Below are 25788 nucleotides of genomic sequence, written 5' to 3'. Positions count from 1 at the left end.
GGCATGCCCCTACCGTGTCCACTGATGGATTCTGCCATAGCCACATAGCGGGCAGGTTCCCTTTACAGTGTGGGAGCCCCGAAGAGAGAGGAATGCCGGGATCAACATGTTACTTGAAAAAAATGGGCCTTTATGATGCAGTGAGTCCTCAGGCTGCAGGCTGTTGAGACCCTGGTAAACTTTGCTCCCTCTGCATGACCCTGGAAGATTGTGCTGTCCACTCTTTGAGCACACTCCCTGTAAGCACCCATGCCCTTCCCTGTCAAATTTCGTTTACTTTAGAATGCGATCCTTTCATGGCAACTATTAACTGAGTGTAGATTATCTAAATACAATCATTCCAAAATTAAGGTGTTGTAGTTTATAAATTCTCACCTTTATGGGTACAAAAAAAAGCAATACACATTCAATAGAACCCACTCTCATTTTGGACTTTCACCTTTTCTGAGTAATTAGTGTGTGGTATGACTCCTTCATGGGATTCTGAGCAATGGCTTGAAGTGCAGCTCCCAGTAAGTCACCGAAGGGCAGCTGGTGCTCACCTGGCATGGTCTCTGCTGTGCTTTGGCCGCAGATGTTAAGTGCAGTGCAGGGGTTCAATGCCTGCCATGGGACAGGCTTTGTAGCAGGTGTCTGTGCCTGCACTGGGCTTGTGGGACTGTCTGGATATGTTCATAGAAGGCTGGGCTGAGCCCTGCAGATCTCTTGTTAGGTATGTAAAGTGCATTCCTTGCTTAAGGTATTTTCAACTTAGGGATTTTTAAATTAATTAAATTTTAAACATTTATTTATATGAGTACAGTGTAGCTGTCATCAGACACACCAGAAGAGGGTATCAGATCTCATTATAGATGGTTGTGAGCCACCATGTGGTTGCTGGGAATTGAACTCAGGACCTCTGGAAGAGCAGTCAGTGCTCTTAACCACTGAGCCATCTCTCCAGCCAAAATTAATTAATTTTTATTTATTCACTTTACGTCCTGCTCACACAGCCCCCTCCCTTTGTTCTCTTTGCCTTCTCCTCGGAGTGGTTGGAGGCCCCCAAGATATCTTCTTACCCTGGCACGCCATGTCTTTGTGGGGCTAGGTATATCCTCTTCATTGAGGCCAGAGAAGGCAGCCCAGCTAGAAGAACATAACCCTGTCACTCCATGACTCCACTGTAAGCTGAAAGGTACTGTAGTTAGTATTATAATACCAACTCATAGCTGTGTGGAGCCAGGGGCTTGGAAGATGGCTTAGTGGCTAAGAGTGCTTGCTATACAAATAAGGGGGCCCGAATTTGAATCCCTAGCACCCACATAAAAGCTGGGTATTCATGCCCATAAGTACAGTATTGAGGGAAGGAGATGGGAGGATCCTGGAGAGTCACTGAAGAATGACATCTGAGGTTGACCTCTGACCTCCTTATGCACATGCAGACATGTATACATAAACCCACAAAGATACGTGTCTTTTGACAATACAAAATACAATGATTGTGACTATAAGTTTAGATAGAACTTTTAGTTTTAATTATACAAAATGATATATTTATATAGAGGGAAATACACTTAATTTGTAGTTTATTTCTAATCTCACTTGATTATCTCTTGGTTTTTACTATGACTTCCCTTAAAGTAAAGAGTACTCATTGGAGAGTTCTGCACCCAGAAACCTCAGCAGACAGGTTGCTGTAGCCCGGGAGCCTGTCGCTGTGAGCTGTCTGCAGTTCTCAGGTAAGCCTAACCTCTTCATGGAACCATTTGCTCTTCTTACCTGCAGTTGGGTGTGCACACCGCCCCAGTGCGAGTCACAGTTGATGTGGTCAGGGTTCTCTAGAGGGACAGATCTGGTATAATGGAAAGGCCAAGAACCCTGCAGCTGTCCAGTCCACGAAGCTGGACGTCTCAGCTGGGCCTCAGGCTGTGTTGGAATCCTGAAGAAGCAGGCTCTAATACTAGCAGAGGAGTGCTTCAGCAGCAGGATAGACGAAGTTGCCAGCAACAACGAGAGGGAAAAAGGCAAAAAGCAAAAGCTTCCTTCTTTTGTGTCCTTTCATGTGGGTTGCCACCAGGTGTGACAGACTTAGCGCAGATCTTCCGACCTCTAATGATCCAATGAAGAAAACTTGCACAGGCTTGTCAGTCGGCTTGGGTTTTAGTTGATATCAGACGTAGTCACGGTGACAACCAAAATGGTGAGGTTGGCATTGATGCTCCACAGCATGGTTTGGGCCTGACACCGAAGGGCTATCACAGGCACTTCTGCCCTGCAGCACTGCCAGGATAGCTCACACACTTTCTGTGATGGCCTCTTCACACACAGACGCTACAGATCTCACACTGCCTCTTCCCTCTTCACATGTCCCTTCCTCCAGTGGACCGTGTCTGACAAAGAGGAGCAGCTTTTGATTCTCTGGTGCTGCTGTGTTCTCAGATAGATCTTCCCCACCTTCCTTATGATGTTCTCTGACGCATCTTCCCTGCCTTCCTTCATGGAGTTCCTTATGGGATCTCACACTTTGACTGTGTAAGAAGTGAAGTGTCTGCTTGTGAGAACCTGTGACCCTTGAAGGCAGTGTCAGATGCCAGGCTTCCTTTGACCTTCTTCAAAGTGTTTTTGGTGGGTTACCTAAAAGTTAAAATTTATCACCCTGGCTCACAGAACTCTACTTTTCAGATAATTCTAGATAAATGCCCTTTGAAAATCTAATATGCAGTGCTGTTAGGTGTATTTTGATATTTGCTGTTTCCTTTTATGAAGTCGCATATTTGGTGAAGATCCCTTAACTTTGCCTGTTGTAAAAGATTCTCACTGTGCAGCAGCCCTGCAGCCTGCCCCGCCCCCCTCTTTCTGTGAGCAGAAGGATGCGATGGTCCCAGTGAGGTTTGGGGAAGATGGTGTGATGTCCTGTTAAAGGGTTGGTTCAGGGTCTGGCTTTTTGGGAAGGAGGGCATGAGAAAGGCAAGTGAGCCTTGTTATTTGCTGTTTCAAATTCGTCTCTACGTGAGAAATAACTATCTGTTTCACGTTGTCAGTTGACCAGTGGGCTTCCCACGTTATGATTTAATAGAGTTGTTTATTCTTAAACAGGGGATGGACAGCAGCTGGCCTGTGGCTTAGGTAACCACCTGTCCCTGGTCTTCGACGCCAGCCTTTCTGGAGCACCTGCTGCCTTTTCAGGTTTCCTTACTTTTGAGGGATGGGAAGGGATGGGGAAGGATGGGGTGTCCTCAGTGCATGAGCTCTGTAAGACAAGGCAGCCACTATGGCCAGGACCTTCATGGGCAAAAGTATTTGAACAGTTCTGGCCAGTGAGGAAAGTCCACTCCTATACTATTTATTAATTTAATTTATTAAATTAAAACATGTTAATTTAATAAAAAAGTTTTAATAAAGTGTGTTTTGAAATGTAGTAGGGTTTTTTTTAATTGAAGAACTTTATTTTAAAAACCAAAGATAAATATACAGATTTTAAAAGCATTTTTGCATAAAAGTATATGAATACATTTTTGTCAGTACTTGGTTTTTTTAAAGGTTTAATAGTATGTTTTAAAATCTTACTAGTAACAATGAGCATAAAGTACATGTAAAACAAGATGTAATCTGGAAATAGTCAAAGTTTTCTTGTTGTGTAAAGATTAAAGATAATGATTTTTCATTTTTTTTGGCCTTTGTTTTTCTTGAACTTTATATAGTTTGTGAGTTGTTTCTGGGATGTTCAGAGCTTTCTGGGGTTAGTATCCAATTATCAGTGACTGCATATTATGTCTGTTCTTTTGTGACTGGGTTACCTCACTCAGGACGATATTCTCTAGATGCATCCATTTTCTTAAGAATTTCATAAAGTCATTGTTTCTGATTGTTGAATAGTACTCCATTGTGTAAATATACCACAATTTTTGTATCCATTCATCTACTGAAGGACACCTGGGTTCTTTTCAGCTTCTGGCTATTATAAATAGGGCTGCTATGAACATTGTGGTACATGTGTCTTTGTTGTATGTTGGAGCTTCTCTGGGGTATATGCCCAGAAGTGGAATAACTGGGTCTTCAGGTAGTACTTTGTCCAATTTTCTGAGGAATCACCAGACTGATTTCCAGAGTGGTTGTACCAGTTTACAACCCCACCAACAGTGGAGGAGTGCTCCTCTTTCTCTGAACCCTTGCCAGCATCTGCTGTCATCTGAATTTCTGATCTTAACCATTCTGATTGGTGTGAAGTAGAATCTCAGGGTTGTTTTGATTTGCATTTCCCTGATGGCTAATGATGTCGAGCACTTCCTTACATGCTTCTCAGCCATTCGCTATTCCTCAATTGGGAACTTTTTGTTTAGCTCTGTACCCCATTTTTTTAAATAGGGTTGTTTGATTCTCTGGTGTCTAACTTCTTGAGTTCTTTGTTTACCTTGGATATTAGGCCTCTATCAAATGTGGGGTTGGTAAAGATCTTTTCCCAATCTGTTGGCTGCCATTTTGTTTTCTTGACAGTATCCTTAGCCTTACAGAAATTTTGCAATCTCATTAAGTCCCATTTGTCAATATTTGACCTTACAGCACAAGCCATTGGTGTTCAGTTCAGGCAATTTTCTCCTGTGCCTATGTGTTCTAAGGTTTTCCCTACTTTCTCTTCTAATAGTTTCAGTGTACCTGGTTTAATGTGGAGATCTTTGATCCACTTGCACTTGAGCTTTGTACAAGGAGATAAGAAAGGGTCTATTTTCATTCTTCTGCATGCTGAGTGCCAGTTGGACCAACACCATTTGTTGAAAAGGCTGACGTTTTCCATTGAATGTTTACAGCTCCTTTGTCAAAAATCAAGTGACCATATATGTGAGGGATCATTTTTGGATCTTCTATTCTATTCTATTGATCCACGTGCCTATCTCAGTACCAGTACCATGCAGTTTTTAACACAATTGCCTTGTAATATAGTTTGAGGTTAGGGATGGTGATTCCCGCAGATGTTTTCTTGTTGTTGAGAATAGACTTCACTATTCTAGGTCTTTTGTTATTCCAGATGAAATTGCACATTGCTCTTGCCGACTCTGAAGAATTGGGTTGGAATTTTGATGGGGATTGCATTGAATCTGTAGATTGATTTTGGTACGATGGCCATTTTTATAATGTTGATCTTTTTAATCCATGAGCATGGGAGATCTTTCCATTTTCTGCAATCTTCCTTGATTTTTTTAGAGATTTGAAGTTCTTGTCATGCAGGTCATTCACTTGCTTAGTTAGAGTCACACCAAGGTATTTCATATTGTTTGTGACTATTGTGAAGGGTATCTTTTCCCTAACTTCTTTCTCTGCATGTTTGTCCTTTGAGTAGGGGAAGGCTACTGGTTTGTTTGAGTTAATTTTATATCCAGCCTCTTTGCTGAACTTATCAGCCATTTAAGTTCCCTGGTGTAATTTTTGGGGTCATTTATGTACACTATCATATCATCTGCAAACAGTGATGTTTTTACTTCTTCCTTTCCAATCCCTTTGATTTCCTTTTGCTGTCTAATTGCTCCGTCCAGGACTTCTAGTACTATGTTGAATAGGTAGGGGGAGAGTGAGCAGCCTTGTCTAGTCCCTGATTTTAGTGGGATTGCTTGAAGTTTCTCATCGTTAAGTTTGATGTTGGCTATTGGTTTGCTGTATATTGCTTTTATTATGTTTAGGTATGGGCCTTGGATTCCTGTTCTTTCTAAGACTTTTAACATGAAGGGGTGTTGAATTTTGTCAAATGCTTTCTCAGCATCTAGTGAGATGACCATGTGTTTTTTTTTTCTTTGAGTTTGTTTATATGGTGGATTACGTTGATGGATTGCCATATATTAAACCATTCCTGCATCCCAGGGATGAAGCCTACTTGATCATGGTGAATGATCATTTAGATTTGTTCTTGGATTTGATTTGCAAGGATTTTGTTGAGTATTTTTGCTTCAATATTCATAAGTGAGATTGTTTTGAAGTTCTCTTTCCATATAGGGTCTTTGTGTGGTTTAGGAATGAGGGTTATTGTGGCCTCAAAAAATGAGTTAGGTAGTGTTCCATCTGACTCTATTTTGTGGAATAGTTTGGAAAGTATTGGTAGTAGTTTGTCAATAAATGTCTGATAGAATTTTGCACTGAATCCATCTGGACCTGGCCTGTTTTTGGTTGGGAGGCTTTTGATGACTGCTTCTAATTCTTTAGTTGTTATAGGATTATTTAGATGGTTTACCTGGTCCTGGTTTAACTTTAGTATCTGGTATCTGTCTAGGAATTCATCCATTTCCTCCAGATTTTGCAGCTTTGTTGTGTATAGGCTTTTATAGTAGGATCTGATGATTTCTTGAATTTCCTCAGTTTCAGTTGTTATTTCTCCACTCTCATTTCTGATTTTGTTAATTTGGAAACTCTCTCTTTGCCCTCTAGTTAGTCTGGCTAAGGGTTTATCAATCTTGTTGATTTTTTCAAAGAACCAGCTCTTGGTTTTGTTGATTCCTTGAGTGGTTCTTTTTGTTTCTATTTGATCAATTTCTGCTCTGAGTTTGATTATTTCTTGCCATCTACTCCTCTTGGATCTATCTGTTTCCTTTTGTTCTAGACCTTTCAACTGTGCTGTCAAGTTGCTAGTGTATGCTCTCTCCAGTTTCTTTTTGGAAGCACTCAGAGCTATGAGTTTTTCTCTCAGTGCTCCTTTCTTTGCATCCCATTGGTTTGGGTATATCGTGTTTTCATTTTCCTTAAATTCTAGAAAATCCTTAATTTCTTTCTTTATTTCTTCTTTGACCATGATATTGTTTAATAAAGCATTGTTTAGTTTCCATGTGTATATGGACTTTTGTTGTCTTTGTTGTTATTAAAGACTAGCCTTAGACCATGGTGATCTGATAGGATGTATGGGAGTATTTCAATCTTCTTATATCTGTTGAGTCTTGTTTTGTGACCAATTATATGGTCAATTTTGGAGAAGGTTCCCTGAGGTGCTGAGAAGAAGGTGTATTCTTTTGTTTTAAGATGAAATGTTCTGTAGATGTCTATTCATTCCAACTGGTTCATAACCTCTGCTAGTTTCACTGTGTCCTTGTTCAGTTTCTGTTTCCATGATATGTCCATTGATGAGAGTGGGGTGTTGAAGTCTCCAACTATTATTGTGTGGGGTGCAATGTATTTTTGAGCTTTAGTGGGGTTTCTTTTATGAATATGGGTGCTCTTGTATTTGGAGCATATATGCTAAGGATTGAGAGTTCCTCCTGACAAATTTTTTCTCTAATGAGTAAAAAGTGTCTTTCCTTATCTCTTTTGACAACTTTTGGTTGAAAATCTACTTTATTCGATATTAGAATGGCCACTCCAGCTTGCTTCTTGGGGCCGTTTGCTTGGAAGTTTTTTTTTCCAGTCTTTTACTCTGAGATAGTGTGTCTTTGTCTCTGAGATGAGTTTTCTATATGCAGCAAAATGCTGGATTCTGTTTATGTATCCAGTCTGATATCCTATGTCTTTTTATTGGGGAATTGAGTCCATTTATCTTAACAGATATTAAGGAATAGTGATTGCTGTTTCCTGCTCTTTTTGCTTTTAGAGGTAGAATTGTGCCTGTGTGTCTTTCTTCTTTTGGTTTTCTTGCTTAGGTATTTTCTTGTTTTTACTAGGATGTAGTTTCTCTCCTTGTATTGGGTTTTCCACCTATAATTTGTTGTAGTGCTGGGTTTGTAGTCAGATATTGTGTAAATTTAGTTTTGTCCTGGAATATCTTGGTCTCTCCATCTATGGTGATTGAGAGTTTTGCTGGGTATGGCAGCTTGGGCCGACACTTGTGTTCTCTTAGGGTCTGCATGATGTCTGTCCAGGATCTTCTAGCTTTTATAGTCTCTGTTGAGAAGTCGGGTGTGATTCTGATTGGTCTGCTTTTATATGTTGCATGACCTTTTTCCCTTACTGCTTTTAGCATTCTTTCTTTGCTTTGGGCACTTGGTGTTTTGACTATTATGTGTCGGGAAGAATTTCTTTTCTGGTCCATCCTATTTGGAGTTCTGTAGGCTTCTTTTATGCTCATGGTCATCTCATTTAAGGGTAGGGAAGTTTTCTTCTACGATTTTGCTGAAGATATTTACTGTGCCCCTTAGTTGGTATTCTTCACCCTCTTCTATTCCTATTATCCTTAGATTTGGTCTTCTCATTGTGTCCTGGATCTTCTGAATATCTTGGGTTAGGAGCTTTTTGGCTTTTGCATCCTTTCTGACTGTTTTCTCTATGTTTTCCATGTTGTCTTTGGCCCCTGAGATTCTCTCTTCCATCTCTTGTAGTTGTTGGAGATGCTTGCATCTGTGACTACTGATTATTTTTTAGGTTTTCTACCTCCAGGGTTGTCTCTTTTAGTGTTTTCTTTATTGTTTTAATTTCCATTTTAAATTCCTTCTTCAATTCCTTCATCTCTTTGGTTCTGTTTTCCTCTAGTTCTTTGATTTCTTCTAGTGTTTTTCTTGTTTCCTCTTTAAAAGCTTCTTTTTCTTTATGTTTTTCCTCTCGTTCTTATTTAAGGATCTCTATCATTATCTTGAGTTATGATTTCAAGTCTGAGTCTTTATTTTTTCTGGAGTGTTTGGCATTCCGCTGTTTGCTGTGATAGGAGAGCTGGGTTCTGGTGTTGCCAGGTTGTCTTGGTTTCCATTGGGTAAGTTCTTTTGCTTTCCTCTTGCCATCTTGTTGTCTGTGATTATAAGTGGTCTTGTTGTCAGTGATTGTTTCCGGTCTCTCCTGTGTACCTCGCCTGTGTCCCTGGATCCATGCTGTTCCAGGTGGCAGATGGCCTGAGTGTTTGGTCAGCACACATGGGCCCTCTGGGTGTAAACCGAGTCTCTAGGGCAGAGTTCCTGCTCCCCTGAACCAATAGCGGGCGGGGGAGGGGGGTGCTTTCCATGCACTTGGCCCAGACCTCTCAGCACCCTGGCTACTTGCAGTGCAGTCTCACCAGGCCTGCATTCCTGGATCTCCGCTGTTCCCCTGTAGTAGGGTTTTAAATAGATGTTTTAATACATTAAGCAGCTCAATACCTTTTATAAAGAAAAGCAGCTTAAAGTAATTAATTGATATATATTTTTTTCCTAGTTTTACAGCCAACAGTTCTTTGTGCTTTAGTAAGATCCTGGAACTGCTTTAGAAACGTGTACTTGCTAGGTATTTATACTGATTACAAATATATACAAAAATCCTTTGGCTTAAGTCCATTTGCCTTACTTACCTGCTTAGGTAGCAGTAGACAGACACTTAAGTGGTCTAGGAATAGAGTCATGGTTTGCAATGAAGTATTAGGAAGGTGAATGGATCAGGACCAGGTAAGGTCCTGCTTATGATCAGAGGTACATCGTGGCCCATGTATGTTGGGTCCCTAGCTTAGCTTGAACTGTCTAGTCTGCATCAGGGTCCTTGCACTGTCTAGGGCGGTTTGAAAGAGAAAGGGCAATGCCTTCAGTAGGTCTATCATCATCTATGATGGTCTTGTTCTGTGGTACAAATCAAGAGGACCAGTTTCTAGCCTTCTGCAAAATATTGAAGCACCAGGCTGTGACTGTCCATATAGAGCATCTCTATGTAATTCTTGTCCATTGCTTGTGCTGGCTTTCAGATTCAAGTTGGTGCAGATTCTAGGATGACAGCTTATGCTGTGGTGAGTGGAAGAACGAAGATGAGGAGAGTATTCTAGCTCTGAGTGGGCCATCCACTTCTTGGGAAACCTGAACTCTGGTGGGGTTGACCCCCCTGCTTCTCCCTTGTGTGTTCCCATGCAGCCTCTGCACCTGAGATTAGGGGTCGAGGTAGATCTAAACATCTCTGTCATATGCGAAGTGTGGGTTGTTATTATATAGCTGAGAGAAAAGCAACTTGAGAAGTCAGGAGGTAGGATGTGCAGGGTAGAAACTGTGCAAGCATGTTGTCAGATAGGAAGCTCAGATGTGCCCTGTCCCCAGGGCAGATGTGAGCCAGTGCCAGTGTCACAGGTGCTCTCCACTGGTGCAGTCACAGTGCTGTTTCCTGATGGCCTTGACTGTTCACAGGCTTGCTGGGTGCTTGAGATGTTTTTCAGTGTTGTTTATTTATTTGTTTTTATTTTTATTTATTTTTAATCTTTTTTATTGAATGTAGTTACATTTCAAATGTTATCCCCTTTCTCCCCTCCCCTTGCTTCCACAAAGGTGCTCCCACTCCCAACTACCCACTCTGACCTCATTGCCCTGACATTCCTCTACACTGGGGAAACCAGCCTTCTCGGGACCAAAGACTTCTGTTGATACCAGACAGTGCCATCCTCTGTTACATATGCAGCTGGAGCCATGGATCTCTCCATGTGTATTCATTGGTTGGTGTTTTAGTCCCTGCGAGATGGGGGGGGGGATTGGTTGGTTGATATTGTTGTTCTTCCCATGGGGTTGCAGACTCTTTCAGCTCCTTCAGTCCTTTCCCTAGCTCCTCCATTGGGGTTCTCATGCTCAGTCTGATGGTTAGCTGCAAGCATCCTCATCTGTATAGGTGTGGCTCTGGCAGAGCCTCTGGGGAGACATCCATGTCAGGCTCTCGTCAGTAAGCAACTCTTGGCATCAGCTATAGTGACTGGGTTTGGTGGCTGCATATGGATGGATCTCCAGGTGAGGCCATCTCTGGATGGCCTTTCCTTCAGTCCCTGCTCCTCTATTTGTCCCTGTTATTTCCTCCCATAAGTATTTTGTTTTCCCTGCTAAGAAGGACTAAGGCACCTACATTTGGTCATCCTTCTTTTTTACACTTCATGTGGTCTGTGAATTTTTTCTTGAGTATTCTGAGCTTTTGGGCTAATATCCGCTTATCAGTGAGTGCATACCATGTGTGTTCTTTTGTGACTGGGTTACCTCACTCAGGATGATACTTTCTAGTTCCATCTATTTGCCTAAGAATTTCATGTAGTCATTGTTTTTGATAGCAGAGTAGAACTCCTTTGTGTAAATGTACCATATTTTGTGTATCCACTTCTCTGTTGAAGGACTTCTGGGTTCTTTCCAGCTTCTGGCTATTATAAATAAGGCTGCTATTTATTTATTTGTTTTTAATTAACCCTTTAAAAATGTTATAAAATGTATTTGATCATATTCACCCCCCAACTCTTAACAGATTCACACCTTCCTTACCACCCAGCATTTTGTTCTTTTGTTTCTTAACCCACCAATTCCAATTTGTATTGTCCATGAACCTCTATGTCTGGACTTCGCTGTAGTTTGACCTTCCAGGCCAGGCCCTTAAAGAAAGCTGACTCTTCTCCTAGCTGCTGTCAGTTGCCCAGAGCTCTTCATGCCCACCTCTTCTCTCCATATTGGGATTTTGTCTGGTTTGATCTTGCACACGTCTTATTCATACTGCCAGAACAGCGGTGAGTTCATATGCCAACTGCCCTGCCGTATCTGGAAACACAGCTTTCTTGTAATCTTCTGCCATGTCTGGCCCTTTCAGCCTTTCTGTTTCTTCTCCTGAGCCTTGGGAAGGAGAGCTATCGCTGGATATAGGTATCCCGTCCAGATTGAGCACTTCAGTTTCTAGTGTTTGCATGCTCACAGCTGTGTTGATCAAGAACGCTGCCAGTGGCCTGTAATATTTGGGCTTCAGTGGGACCCCAGTGGCCAGTAGGTCTAAAAGTGCTGACCATTCTGGACTCTGGGCTTTTTATTTGTTAGCCTATGGCATCTAGTAGGGGTTTGTCACCTCATTATAGAGTAACTCCATTTAAATTTTTTATATGTGGATGTATACATTTTAAGTACTTACTTTTACAGTAGGCTCCCCTGTGACATTTTCATAGCTCTCCAGTGTTAGGTAACATCATGTTCCCTCCTCTATGCTGTGTCCCCAACCCCCACCCACTTCTCTTTTCCTATACTGTCCTTCACCTCTTTATATCATTTCATTCACCCTCTGCTCCCTTGAAAGCCCCACCCCAGAGCCCCTCACTAATTTCTTGGCTTCTGGGATTCCACATGAAACACACATATCAGAAGAGTCAAAGATAATACCCACGAATTAGAGATAACATGGAACATTGGTGTTTCTGATTACCAAAACATTGGATTACCAGGATCATAGTTTCCATCCACATCTATTACCCAGGAATGTCATAACTGTGCTTTTCTTAGAAGCTGAACAATATTCTACTGAATAAACACAGCACACCTTCATTATACGTAGATCTTCATAGATAGACACCTAGGCTGTTTGCATATTGCTCTGACTAGAGCAATGGTGAACATGGATACGCTGGCGTCTTTACAGTAGGATGTAAAGTCCTTTGGGTATGGAATGTTATAGCCGGATCATGTGCTAATCTTTCCCCAGCTTTTTGAACAACTTCCACACAGATTTCCACAGTGCGCCTGTTGTGTTCCCACAGAAGTGAGTAAATGTTTTGGGGGCATTTGAGAAGTCCTTTGTGCTTTTGTAAAAAATGCCAGAACTTGACACGAGAGGGCAGCAAAGCCATTTGGCATAATTTTTCTGCTCAGTAACTTTTTGCTGTTTTGAGGTCCAGTGTCAGAGCGGCATCCCACTTACAGTACTTTCTGGCTTTCCATTTCTATTTGGTGGCTTCCTGGCCTGTGTGCTCTGGTGATACTGATTCACCCAATGTCCTTTCAATTGCAGTGTGCAAGTTCCCATGCTGAGAGCAACCTGGGTGGGAGGTGCCTGTTCGATTCCTGTCAAGGCTGTGGTTCCTGATGCTGCAGATTTGCCACAGGGCACCTTGGGCTGGAGTGTGATAGTTCAGCACGTCTTGGGTCATTGGTGTTCTGTGTGTGCCCGACGCTGTGCAGCCTCCAGCTCCCTTGTCATCTATTTCCGCTGGCTTGCCCAGGGCAGAGCCCATGATGCTGTCTCCAGGTCTCTGCTTCTGTGAATCCCTGGGCTCTTGGGTCTTTCAGAACACTCAGGCAGCTGTGGTTTCAGGTTTGCTTTCTAGAGACTGTAAGGGCAGAGGTGGGATTAGGAGACAGCATGTTCCTGGTCAGAAGGAGATTGAAGAGCAGGGCTGCGCAACTGAAGGTCAGTCCTACCTGCCTGTGGGTTTCCTGGCAAGTGTTGTCCGCTGGTGAGCTGGCACCTGTATAAGCCAGCATCCAAAGCAGCCATTGGCCAGAGCAGATGATCAGAAGTCCAAGCATCCCCACAGATTTCTTCTGTTTTCTCCCTTAAAACTAAAAGAAACGGCTTATTTATACTGATAGATTATTTATATTGAGATCTCTGTACTCTCTTTTGTACTGTACCCTACTTCTTATACTGTGATATTAGAACTTCTTCCAACCTGGACCCATGAAGCCAGAACTGTTAGAAATGTGAGATTTTAGAAAGGCCTCCTCTACAACCCTCATCACTGGGCTTTTATGTAGAGAGAATCTCTTATAAGCACTACCTGTCAATAAAACAGCTGATGGCCAATGAGCTGTGGCAAGAAACAGTAGGCAGGACATTGCGGGAAGAAAGGATTCTGGGAAATAGTGAGACAGATATAAACCAATAGGTAAATGAACTCAGGGAGATGCTGAGAGGAATGCTGAGGGCACGCAAAGGAAGCTGCAGGCCAAGACTGAAGGGGAGAGAGGTAACTAAATGGTAGACATCGAATAATTTGAGTAAGTCATGAGCTAGTCAGGAAATGAGCCAAAGCTTATGGCCTAGGTATTTAATAATTAATAATTAGTCTCAGAGTCGTCATTCTGGTAACAGGGGCAAGGAAAAAAGAAGAAAGTGATTTTTAAAAAATACCTTTAATGCAAGGTTATCTGATGTTGGGCCTGGTCTTTTAGTCCAACAGCAAGAGACTGCTTCCCTTATTCCTTGAGAAGAGGGAGTTCTGTCCTGTTCCTATACAGGACATTCTACTTGGCTTCCCTTTATCCTGAATACCTAGGTCATGATGGAGCTGTGAGCACTGTCGGCTGGAGCCATGACAAGAGGTGGCTGCTATCTACAGGCCGAGACCAGACACTGAGGGTGTGGTCAGTTCACAGGACAGAACTCATGCTGCTTTTGGTAATGTGTACGTGAGCACCTGGTGGTCAGTGACATGGACAAGATGCTTAGAGATGCTGAGAGATGGGCAGTCACAGCTGTCTGCCTCTCTTTGGGGCAGACCAGCAATAGATATAAAGAAACACGATGCCGATTTTGCTTACTGGCCACTCCCAGAGCTTATTTGAAAAAAATTGAAAATGTGGGGGTAAAGGAATGTCGAGACTGGATCTCGCTCTGTAAGCCACACTGCCCTCAAACTGTGGACTGTCCATCCTGCCTCAGCCTCCTTCACCAGGGTTCACAGGCCTGCGTTACAGAGCGGGCTCAGAAGACGGGAAACGTGGGATGAAGCATGGAGTACCGAGGACAGTGGAGCACGTGTGAAACACAGTGTGCGAAGCGGTGCTCTAAGGGAGCGTGCAGATACCTCCAGACCCTGGGATAATTCACCAGTATTTAAAGGTGCCTTTTGTTTTAATGTTAAAGAAAGAACAACTTTGTGTCTCATGTAATGGAACCCATGCAGAGACCAGCACTGGTCCCTGTTGCAGGATATTCCTTCCTCTGCTGTTGCTGAGAACTTCCGGTGGGGCACTGACCCTGACCAGCCCATCTGCCCTCTGCCCTCTCCAGGGGTCTCCTTTGAGAGGACACTTGCCTGTGGCCATTGATAATGCAATACCATCCAGTGTCTCAGCTTAGTATCCAGACCCTATGCAGTGTGGGTCTTAAGGCAAACTGAGCGTGTGCAGCCCAGCCCACCATTACCAGAGAGTATTTCACCCCTGGGTCCCTAGCCCAGGAAAAGGTCAAACTTCAATTTCTATCACTATCATAAGTCAAAAGATCCAGACTCAGCATCTGCCTGACGTCTCTGAAATGCTCATCACTTCTGGGTTACGTTCACACTTGTAAGGTTGTACGTAATTCATGAGCAGAAGCAGTTTCTTAGCATCCTGTCTTCTTTCCACCTTAGCAGTAAGATTTCTGTGCTCTGACGGTCTCTCTCTATTTCCAAATAACCTTACATGTGTTCATTTAAGCCAGTCACTGTGCTCCTTCACACGGTGTCCGGCTGGCCGTCACTCTCACCTCTGCGATACAACGATGCACTAACATGTGAAGTTAGCTGGCTTTACTAACTTTGGGTGTTTTGCCAAGAGTGTGTTACTATGTGTTATAGATGCATGCATTTCGTATGTGGATGAATAGGAGAAACACTCCCTTAGAGCACCGCTTCGCACACCGTTTCACACGTGCTCCACTGCTCCGCTCTGTAACGCATGCCTGTGAACCCTGGTGAAGGAGGCTGAGGCAGGATGGATGATCCACAGTTTGAGGGAGATCCAGTCTCGACATCCCTTTACCCCCACATTTTCAATTATTTTTCAAATAAGCTTTGGCAGTGGTCAGTAAGCAAAATCAGCATCGTGAATTGGCTGTGACAAGACATGTTCAGGACGAGGACAGGGTGTGTGTATGTTATGTGGGGTGTTGGGGAGAGACTGCTAGTGTGCCGCAAGATTCTCACAGCTCTTCTGCCTTACAGGCTCCAGATGCTTTTCCCAAACCAGTAACATCTGCACAATTCTACTACATGGACACTTTCATACTGCTGTCTTCCGGCCCTGAATTTTGCCTGCTGAAGTACCACATTGACCTCTGTAGGGATGATTTACGAAGGTAGGTAGCTTTGAGTTTTCCTGGTCCAACCCCAAAGAGCCAGCCCATCCTTCCGCTCTGCCCTGCCTCATCATTCCTAGAGATGTGAACTTGAAAACCTTAAACTTAAAAAAAAAAAAAAAAAAACAGTGAAGTTTTGCAAGGGGGGAGTTTTAGTTACTGGCTTTGCAGTTCCCCTGGTCTTAACACACGTTACTCTGTGTTCTTACCTTTTGTTCATTGATTTTGCCTCCGACCTTCACTTTGCCACTCCACAAGAGCAGGAGCCAGTGTTGTGTGGCTAGAGAAGTTCTGAGGGCATGCCTCTCCATCCCCAGGACAGATGAAAAGAGGAGTACAGTGGTGTTAAGTGGCTGCTGTAATGTAGGGACATGGGAACTTAATGTATAGATAAACAGTAGCAGTCACACTCTGTGATTCAATGGAAGCATTGATAGGCTACTTAGAAGATTATCTGATAATAATGAGAGATTTTATGACCTTAATGTAAAAAATATTTTAGTGTAAATATGGTTATATATTAAAATATCTGGATAATGTTCACTTATGTAAAAAGAGACCTTTTCCTTCTATATTTACCACCTTATACAATAAAACATGTTTTCTAGTTTTATCATCGTTGGAAAGCTATTAAAAGTACAGGTACAAGTGTGTTCTGACATGTGCCTGCTGGAATTCATCACATTTCTCGGGTGTCAGCAGCTGCCCAACCTTTTAGTCCTTCTAGCAGGGCGAGATGACCCAAGTTAGAGCGAGGACTGCTAATTGCCTGATGCATACCTTGACCTCATATGCTAGGCCAGACTTGAAATGTCAGAACCAGTGTGGAGCTGAAACCAACCTACATCTTTGATCTCACTCAACCCAGCCTATCCCACCTCAACCCAACCCACCCCATCCCAGCCCACCCCACCTCATCTATCCCACCCACCCCATCCCATCCTATCCCACCCCATCCTACCCCACCCACTCCATCCATCCCATCCCAGCCTACCACACTCCATCCATCCCATCTATCCCATCCATCCCACCCCATCCATCCCATCCATCCATTCCATCTCATCCCACCCCATCAAACCCCGTTCCACCCCTTCTCTTCTTATCCTATACCATTCCAAAACAGAAAGCCCTGCCTGCTGTGATTGGCAGCTCCTGTTAGGAACATCACAAGTTAAAGTAGGGTAAAGTGGGTGCCAACAAGGCCTTCCAGCCACTGGTGAACTGCTCTCTATTAATCTCTTGGTCCTTGTCTGTGATCACCACTGTAGGTTTTAGTCTAGCCATAGTTTTACTATTTACCTAGTTAGGTAGACACAGACTTTGAATAAATAATCCAAACTACAGCTCAGTTGGTGGCTATGAAAAGTGGGAGACAGGGCTTCTTAGAAGTGTGCTTTCACATCCGGAAGACCAGTGAGGACAGTGGCTGTGTTTGCCTCTGCTGGGTCATCTGCTTGGCCTTCTCTCGGGCTCTTTATCTTGCGCATGCCTCTGCCTGACCACCTCTCTAGAGAATCTTCTCTTAGCATATTGTTTTCTAGCTTTAACACGTTTTTTTCTAGATCAAATGACTTCTTTCTCAGCCATCCTTCTGTGTAACTGTGAGCCAGCAATCCTCAACCATTGGGCTGCAACCCCTTTGGCAAACCTCTATCTCCAAAAATATTTACATTACAATTCATAACAGTAGCAAAACTAGAGTTAGAAGTAGCAATGAAAATAATCTTTGGTTGGGGGTCAACACAACATGTGGAACTGTATTAAAAGGTCACAGAGTTAGTTGGGTTGAAAACCACTGTCGTAAGTAGTGTTTTATCATGGCCCTCTCTGTAACTGCCAGCCTCTCTTTGAACATTTATGCTCAAGCTTCCTCTGAGACTTGACAGCACTGCTTCTGTCTCTGTATGGCTACCTCTCCGACGACTCTTCAGACCTGGGCCTGTCTCTGGATTTTGTTGCCCTGGGACCATTCTAGAATTCCTCAGCCTCAGATACAGTGCTATTCCAGGGAGCACCTGCTACCACCCGTTTGAGAACATCCCTGTCCTCCTGGACAGCGCAGCAGCTGCCCTGGGTCTGGCCTCGCTTGCCTGCACCACCAGCCTAACTCTTGACACAGTTTTGCCTTGCCCTTGCCAACCTGTGCTCTGGCTGGGCTGAGACTACTTACTGGGCTAGCCTACCCATTAGTTTTCCTTAGGAAATATCCATGATTAACATCATGCATCCATTAAAGAAATGCTAATGTTATCTTTCTGAAAATAATAAGGACTAATATTTAGGATGAGATATTAACACTGTATAACTGGTTGAGTTGCCTACAAGGTCATACATAGTTATTTTAAAATTAAGGGACAAGCTTGCTTTCCCATAGTTAGGAATAAGTTGTCTTGGGTATATTATATGCCATTATTTACATTATTTATATTATTTACATTGAGGCATTCCTAGAGAAAAAACAACCCTAGAGTTTCTGATATGAAATGTTCGTATAACATGATGGAGCAGTGCAAAGCCTTATTTTCATTTTTATAACTTTAAATACAGAATGTTTAGTTGTAGTCAGAAATAAAAGCATTGGTCATTTCCTTGTCCTTTTCTTCCAGGTATAAACCAAAAAGCAGTTATAAGCCTATTTTCAGGCTCCCAATGACCAGTGGGGCCGACATAACCACCCTGTCAGCAGTGAACGACTTTTATTCCTGTATCCTTTCGGTTGATGTGCCTTGCACTGAGCGTTGCTTTTTGGCAAAGCCCTTTCTGGGTATTTGAGAAGCCTCAGATGTTATGCTGGACATAAAGGTCAGATGAATGACTCTCCTTGTGGAATATGGGATCCTTTGCAGTAACTGTAGGTGGGGTAACCTTATCTTAATAGTTAGAAGCCCCCTTGAGGAACTATAGTTTGGGCTACGACATAGCAGGGCAAGCTCAAGACTTGTCTGGATTGACTGAGGCATGCACCGCCCTTTAGCTAGTTCTTAGACACCTGTCCCACTTGTGACAGGCACTGGCGAAACTCAGAGCAGCTGCCATGTGACAGAGCACAGTGCTGGGTCTTCAGCTGGCACTGCTGAAGAGCCGTGAGGGCTGGGCAGCCTCACTCGGCTGGGCTCCGTGTTTTCATCTTACACGATGAGTGTCAGTCTCCACACTGTCCTGTGCCATGTGCTGTTCCCTCACAGGGAGCTCTGCTGCCTCTTTTGCTCCTGCCCTAGCTGGGAGGCAGTTGTGGTGGAGTTCAGAAGCTCTTTAGTAATTACCTGTTTCTGAGTCTTGTGAGGTTCCTTCTTTGTAGTAGCGTAGGAAGAACTGCGTCTCCTTGGGAGACTGCCGAGAGGCCCCTTGACTGACTTGCCGCAGACATCGTACTCACAGCTGGCCGGGACCGGACTGTGGAGGTCTTTGATCTCAACGCTGGCTGCAGTGCTGCAGTGCTGGCTGACGTCCATTCGAGGCCTGTCCATCGCATTTGTCAAAACAAAGTGAGTTTGCATAGTATGTGCATTAATTAAGAACGCCGAGTTTAACATCTTAATGTTAAGTTATGTGTGTTACCAGAGGCATTGAATTCTCCTGGTGCTCGAGTTAAAGGAGCTTCTAGGTTCTTCTATATGGGTGATTGGAACCAAGCTCAGGCCCTCTAGGGGGGCAGTGTGTGGGGCCATGTCTCTAGCCCCTGCAAATGTCTTGACAACACTGCATAGCACTTTTTGTTCATTGGCTTTGATTAATTGTGGATCCACGTAAGTATCTGTGGCTAGCAGTGTGTTTTCACACAAGCTGGGGTAGGTCTGCATGCACATGTGATAGTGGGAGTTAACAAGTCACATACACTGCAGGCTGTGACAGTCCAAGTCACAGCTTCTCCCTGAGCTGTTGTATACAGTGATCCTCTTTGACATACTGGGTTTTAAAGGTGTTCTCAGATGCACTGGAGGCTGAGGTTAAGTACTCTCTTAGGTTTCTATTGCTGTAATAAAGCACCTTGACCAGAAGTAACTTGGAGTGGAAAGGGTTTATTTCAGCTCACAGTTTATAGTTCCATCATGGAGGGAAGCCAGGGCAGGAACTAAGGTAGAACCTGGTGCCAGAACCGGAAGCATCCGCCTTGGAAGAGTGCTGCTTACTGGTTTGCTTCTCCTTGCTTAGCCTACATTTTTGTACAACTCAGAGACACCTGTCTAGGAGTGGTACCACCTACAGGGGATGGGCCATCCCATACTAATCATTACTCAAAAAAATTCCTACAGACTTGCCTCTGATGGAAGCATTTTCTTTAGCTGAGGCTCCTCTTTCCAGATAGCTCTAGTTATTGTGAAGATAACAAGACAAAACTAAACAATAACACAAACAGCCAACAAGGGCAGGCATTAACTAAAAGAGCACCTAAGACATGAAAAAAATGCTGATTTTAAAAAGATCTGTGTATATATGTGGTGTATGTATGTGTGTGTGTGTGTGAGAGTATATGCATGTACCATGATACACATGTGGTCAGAGAAAAACCTTAAGTGGCAGTCCTTGACTTCTTTCTTACTTGATACATGGCCTCTCTGCTCTTTGCGACTTCACTGTGCACTCCAGGCTAGCTGGCCTGCAAGCTTCCAGGAGATCTGCCTTCGTCTCATTGTGGGAGATACAGGCGGCTTTCCTCACACCCAGCTCATGGGCTCCAGAGATCTGAGCTCAGACAGTTAAGCTTGCAAGGCCCTCACTACTGAGCTGTCTTCCTGCCATCCGTTTGTTTTGTTTTTTATGAAAAATGTGATTTTATTTTTGAGACAGTATCTCATTAAGTCACTCAGGCTTGCCTGGAACCTCAACCTTTCAGTGCTAGGGTTGGGATAGTTCCCCTCAAGTTACTGTCCAAAAGGCCTCAGGCCCCGAAATAACCCAGGCTGTTGCCATTGCGTGTGACTTCCTGTCATAGCTAGACTGAAGACACTACACACGACGACTGTAGGGCATTGATAAATCAATCTGGAACTGTCCTGGAAACTAACCTCCTTCTGGCTACCTATTGTACTTAGGTGCTGTGCAAACCACCATCTGGTAATGCACCCTGCACATTACGATGCTAATCCACTGGACCAGATGTATTCCATGGCACAAGAACAACATTGCTATAGGAGTGATCAGCTGCTTTCTGGTTGGATTTGAGACTTGTTTCACAGGAAGGAATTTAGTCCCGGTAGTGTGAACCTGGTCACAGGCCCCATGACTCAGAATATCCTAGGCCCTAGGGGAAGGAGAGACTACTAAGTCCATTTTGTTAAACAAACATGTTGTTGAACTGCCTTCTAAATATTTATGTTTGTACACATAGATTAATGATGTTCTAAACCTCGGTCAGAGAAGCTTCCTTTGTGTGTGTGTGATATATGTATGTTGTTTGGGCTACCATCATCAGAGTCTCATGGTTTGTCAAAGTGCTGGGAACAAGACACATTTGAGTGTTAACCCCTAAGGACATCTAGGACAAATCTTTCCCCTACTGCCCCTCCGGCTCAGAGGTGGAGGATAGGAAGTTGTACTGTGAGATGCTGTGCTCTGGACATGACATGGCCACTGCTTAGCAGCTGTGGCTACCTGTACAAGATCAAGCCAGTTATGATACTCCAGCATGGGTGGGGGAGGAGCATGTAAGGCTCTACCCGGGGTGAGGAGCTATTAGCGATCAATGGCAGCCGGAAGGAGGGGATGGTGACTTGTCTGTGGGGTTGTAGTTCCTGATAGCTTGTCCATGCTCTAAAGGATGCCCCACAGCCATGCACACAGCAAAGGTGGCACTAATCTGACATAGTGGGGCATGAAGAGCAAGGGTGAAAAGGACTTTTGGGAAAGCTTAGAAGGAATTTGAGGGGTCTGGGTTGGTCATGTGTGTGTGTGTGGAATTATGAAGGAGTGGACCTTGATCAGGGTCTTGAGATTTACTCTGGGGATGGTGGCAGCCATTGCAGAGTTGGAGTGTAAGCAAGATTCAGGCATTGTGTATGATGGTTTGTAGCAGCTATGGTTTTCAGAACTAGCTATTAGAGTTGGGCTCAGATTTTAGACACTAGTGGCAAGGATGTTGGAGGGAGAGTGGAGTAACTAAGAGAGTGCATACAGTGACTGAACTGTGCATCTCTCTTTCTTTGGGATGGAGTCTGAGCTTGCTGTTTGCACAGGATGCTGCCCCTTGAGGTGGAGCAGAGCCGGCACTGCTGAGTGTGAATGTATGTGGGATTACTGGGTCTCTCTGGGCCTGGTTCCCTTGTTGCTTCTTAGTCACTGTTTGCTTTCTGTACTGTGCTCTCAGGTGCTGGAGTAACCATGAGATTTGTCTGCTTGCTCTGTCAGTGTCACGAGCATGGCAGGCCAGGAAGGGAGAGGCGTGCATGATGCGTATGGTCCTGCTCATGCCTACCTGCTCTGCTGTGGGATAAGGAATCCTGCTCCCAGCTCCCCTGCTATGCCACAGCAGCCGTGCTTTTCACTCTGGCAGAAGCAGCTCATCCCTCTTCCAACAGTGAAACCAGTGTTTAATTTCCCACACATAGAGTTAGCATCACTATGACTTTGCCGTGTCTACTGGCCTGGCTGTCTTCCCTTCGGTAGTGTCACAAGCCTACTCTACCCTTAACTCCCAAGCCTGCCTCCTCCAAGCTAAGAGGGTTCAGCAGGAGCTGAGTCAGCCCTTCTTCAGGTCTTCTAGGACACTCAGTCTAGGTGCTTGCCCTTCCTTTAGCAGCTAAGCACTTTGTGTAGCCCCTCAGAAGACACATACTCTGCACACAAGTCTGCCATGGTTCTTATGACAGGGCTGAGACAGGGACAGCAGACAATGGATGGTACTCAGAGTTAGGGAAAACTGTTGTTGCTTTATAGGCAGAGGCAGTGCTGGCCAGGCAGGCAGTAGACTGGATTTGGTGTATTGTCAGATGGTAGATGAAGCCTGCAGATGATATTCCCTTCTGAGGACACCAGGACAGCGGCAGGCTCTAAAACAGGATCGTTTCTGCATTGGTGTCAAAGTGTTTCTGAGAAGATTTGGTTATTCTGCCCCATTTTACAGGGCAGGCCTGCAAGCCATCAAGGGTGTGGGGAAGCATGACCTGGCTTGTTCCATTCCTGAGTGATGATGTTCAAGGCATTCCTTTCTTGGAGGAATCTTCCCATTGAATGTTTCTACCCGAGGCTTGAAGGGCTATTGCATGCTTCTGTGCAGTGACTGCTGTGTGCTCAAGTGCCTACCCATGTGGCCTTGTGGACTGACAATCCTTGAGAGCCACTGTGGTGTGCTCATGTGGGGGGGGTGTTATGTTAGGAAAAACAGTTCTTCTTTTTTATGGGGAAATAACTGGTTTAACTTCCCGAAAATAAACATATGATGGAATGCGATGGAATGGGAGGAGAGAGTGTGAGGTCACTGATGTTGGCACCATATTTAGTGGCTTGTTAGACATCTGAAGATGTCTCTTAAATTTTTGTACATGGACACAGCACATCAGAACAGCCAGACTCACCACAGCCATGTGGGTGCTGTGGTTTATGAAGCTCTCCAAGTCCAAGGACAGACACATCTAGGTTATACTTGACCCCGATATCACATCTCAGTAAATACAAAGTAGGCCAAGTCTCATTTTGTGACAGTTAGGACTTAAAGTGATCACTCCAGTCAGTGCCAGTGAGGCCCCTCTTGAGTTTTCCCATGTGCCACTAGAGCCAGGTTCTAAGGATGTCTTCCAGTGTCAAGCTGGACAAGTAAGGTTTAATTCACTGTTTTATATTTATAATAATTTCCCTTTGAGCTGGGTTGATGGCCAGACTTTTCTATTGCTATGTATTATATCATTAAATTATTTGTTTTTTAATTATAATATTTTTTAATGTTTATTGATATCTTAAAATCATACCAGATATTTCTTCTTTATTTAAAAAGTGTTCTAAGAACACGTAACAAGTGTTCTAGTTTCCTTAATGTTGCTATGGATAAAATGATGAGAGTAACAACTTAGGGGAAGAAAAGATTTATTTGGCTTCTACTTCCGGGCATTGTTCACCACTGAGGTAAGTCAGGGGTAGGAACTCACGTGTGAACCTGCTTATTGCACACCACCTTACTCTCGACCAGGAAACTAACTCACCCAGCCAGGAAAGTCTAGAAACAATGGCGGAGTGTTTAATAACAGAATGTAGGCACTCTCAGGCTTAGCCAGCTTTCTCACATAGTCCAGGACTACATGCCCTGTGAATGGTGCTGTCTACAGCAAGCTTGGCTCTCCTATACCAATTAACAATCAAGACACGTCACAGGACAGTCTGTTCTGGACAGTCGTTCATGGGATAATTCTAGGTTTAACTAAAGCGAGCTTCACAGCTATGATACCACCATGTATCAGACTTCTTGACTATAAATGGAGATTGAGTGGTTTGTTTGCTGAAAGGATGAAGAGCTAAAGAAGTGTGCAGAATGCCTTCGGCACAGTTAATCTCGAGAGTGTTGTTTGCCACCACTGAATTTAATGTAAGCCTTCTCTCCTGTTTGTAAATGAAGAATGACTTCTAGGTCCATCTTATACTGAGTTTGTTATAGTATTTCGTGCAGTCTTATGAACCACAGTGGTGCTTGGTTGTTTTACACAGCCATGTTTCTTCTGCAGATTACCAGCCATCAGATGTCAAGGATTGGACTTGCAGAGTCTTTATTTCTAGTGATACAGTCATGTGTTTCATTGCCAAGGTGCAGCTCAGTGTTTCTGACGTGGCAACTACAAATGGCCCTGTGCTCATTGTGCCACGCATGGCATCCACATATGTTGAATAATGATTATGATCGGTACTGAGAAACATGCTGGTGTGCAGACACACTGGTGTGCAGACATGCTGGTGTGCAGACATGCTCATGTGGGAAGAACTTAGTTGTTTATCCGTTGCCGCTTTCTAGTTCTGTGGCTCTCAGTGGCATTGAGTGTGGAGTAAGCACATGCTCATCATTAAGGTTAGAGTGTTCTTGCTTAGTTACCTGCCAGCTCTGATTTTTCAGCCTGGGGTTGTATTCTGAGAACCACAAGTCCCAGAGCACACTTCCATAGGCTAAGATACTTGGACATCGGCAGGCCCTTGTTGCATGTGCACTGTGTTATCTGCCTAGGGTGCTGTACTATTCACCGCTGCATGGAAGTTTAGAGTCCTACTCTAGAGCTATGAATTTAGAAAGGTTATGTTGATTTATGGGTATAGGTTCCAGTATTTTTAGGTGTTATTAGTTTTTTACAAGTCTGTCTTAGGGTCTGTGAGATGGCTTAGCAGGTAAAGGTACTTGAGTTTAAGTCTGAGGATGATGTGAACTTGATCCCAAGGCCCTGTATGGTGGAGAGAAAGAACCAGCTCCTGCTAGTTGTAGGAGGTCTGTGTATACATGCACTGTGGCATGCATCCCCTCCCAAATTAATGCAAAGTGTTTTTAGAAACTCTACCTAATCTTTTTATTTCCCCATCTGATGACAGGGATCATCCTTTATAGCCCAGCAGTCCCTGGCTTATAATCTTTTCCTGACTACAGCTGTTGGTGATGGGGTTCGACTGTGGGACTTGAGGAACCTGAGGTAAGGCAGCCGACATCACAACACTGCCCTGAGAAAAACTGGAGCTGAGCTGGGGATGCAACCTGCCCCTTGTTACAAATAACACAAGGCTGTGACTAGTGTGTGCGTGCTCTGGAGACTGGATCTGATGCAGTCGCTGTGGGATGGTGGGACACAGGCACTAGTCTGTTCTCTGAAAGCCAGTCACTTCTGAGGGCCAGCGGTGTGAGAGGTGGCATATACACCATAGCCGTGGTACTCCAGATGCCGGTTCCTGTCACATATGTGGTGTTTACACTGCACGCCTGCACTGGGCTCACACGGTTCCCGTGGAACTCCACTGATGGTACTTCACATTGGCTGCTTGATCTTCTCTCCTGAAAACATTTCCATCTAAGCATTAGCCTTTATCAACTGATATTACAGGACTGCAAGACATCACTGTATAGAACACAGAGAATGTAATAAAACTGACAAATGTTAACATATGTTCACAGTACACAGATAATCATAAGGAAACACGAGCAGTGTGCTTGCTTTGTGC

General features: G+C 43.9%; 1 protein-coding gene across 1 annotated transcript in view; it reads left to right on the top strand.

The window, feature by feature from the left end:
- Positions 1-25788, top strand: part of WDR27 (WD repeat domain 27) — a gene marked incomplete at its 3' end in the record, with an annotated part of 97309 nt that overhangs the window by 24069 nt on the left and 47452 nt on the right. Inside the window, exons 17-23 of the mRNA XM_080941750.1 lie at positions 1621-1718; positions 3076-3165; positions 13886-14007; positions 15539-15672; positions 18279-18376; positions 19036-19157; positions 25168-25265. Coding sequence (XP_080797876.1) covers positions 1621-1718; positions 3076-3165; positions 13886-14007; positions 15539-15672; positions 18279-18376; positions 19036-19157; positions 25168-25265 — 762 coding nt within the window. The remainder of the gene's footprint in view (positions 1-1620; positions 1719-3075; positions 3166-13885; positions 14008-15538; positions 15673-18278; positions 18377-19035; positions 19158-25167; positions 25266-25788) is intronic.

The sequence above is a fragment of the Micromys minutus genome, assembly GCF_963924665.1.
Source record: "Micromys minutus genome assembly, chromosome: 30".
NCBI lineage: Eukaryota > Metazoa > Chordata > Mammalia > Rodentia > Muridae > Micromys > Micromys minutus.
The sequence above is the reverse complement of the archived record's forward strand: the minus strand, read 5'-3'. Positions and strand labels throughout refer to the sequence as shown.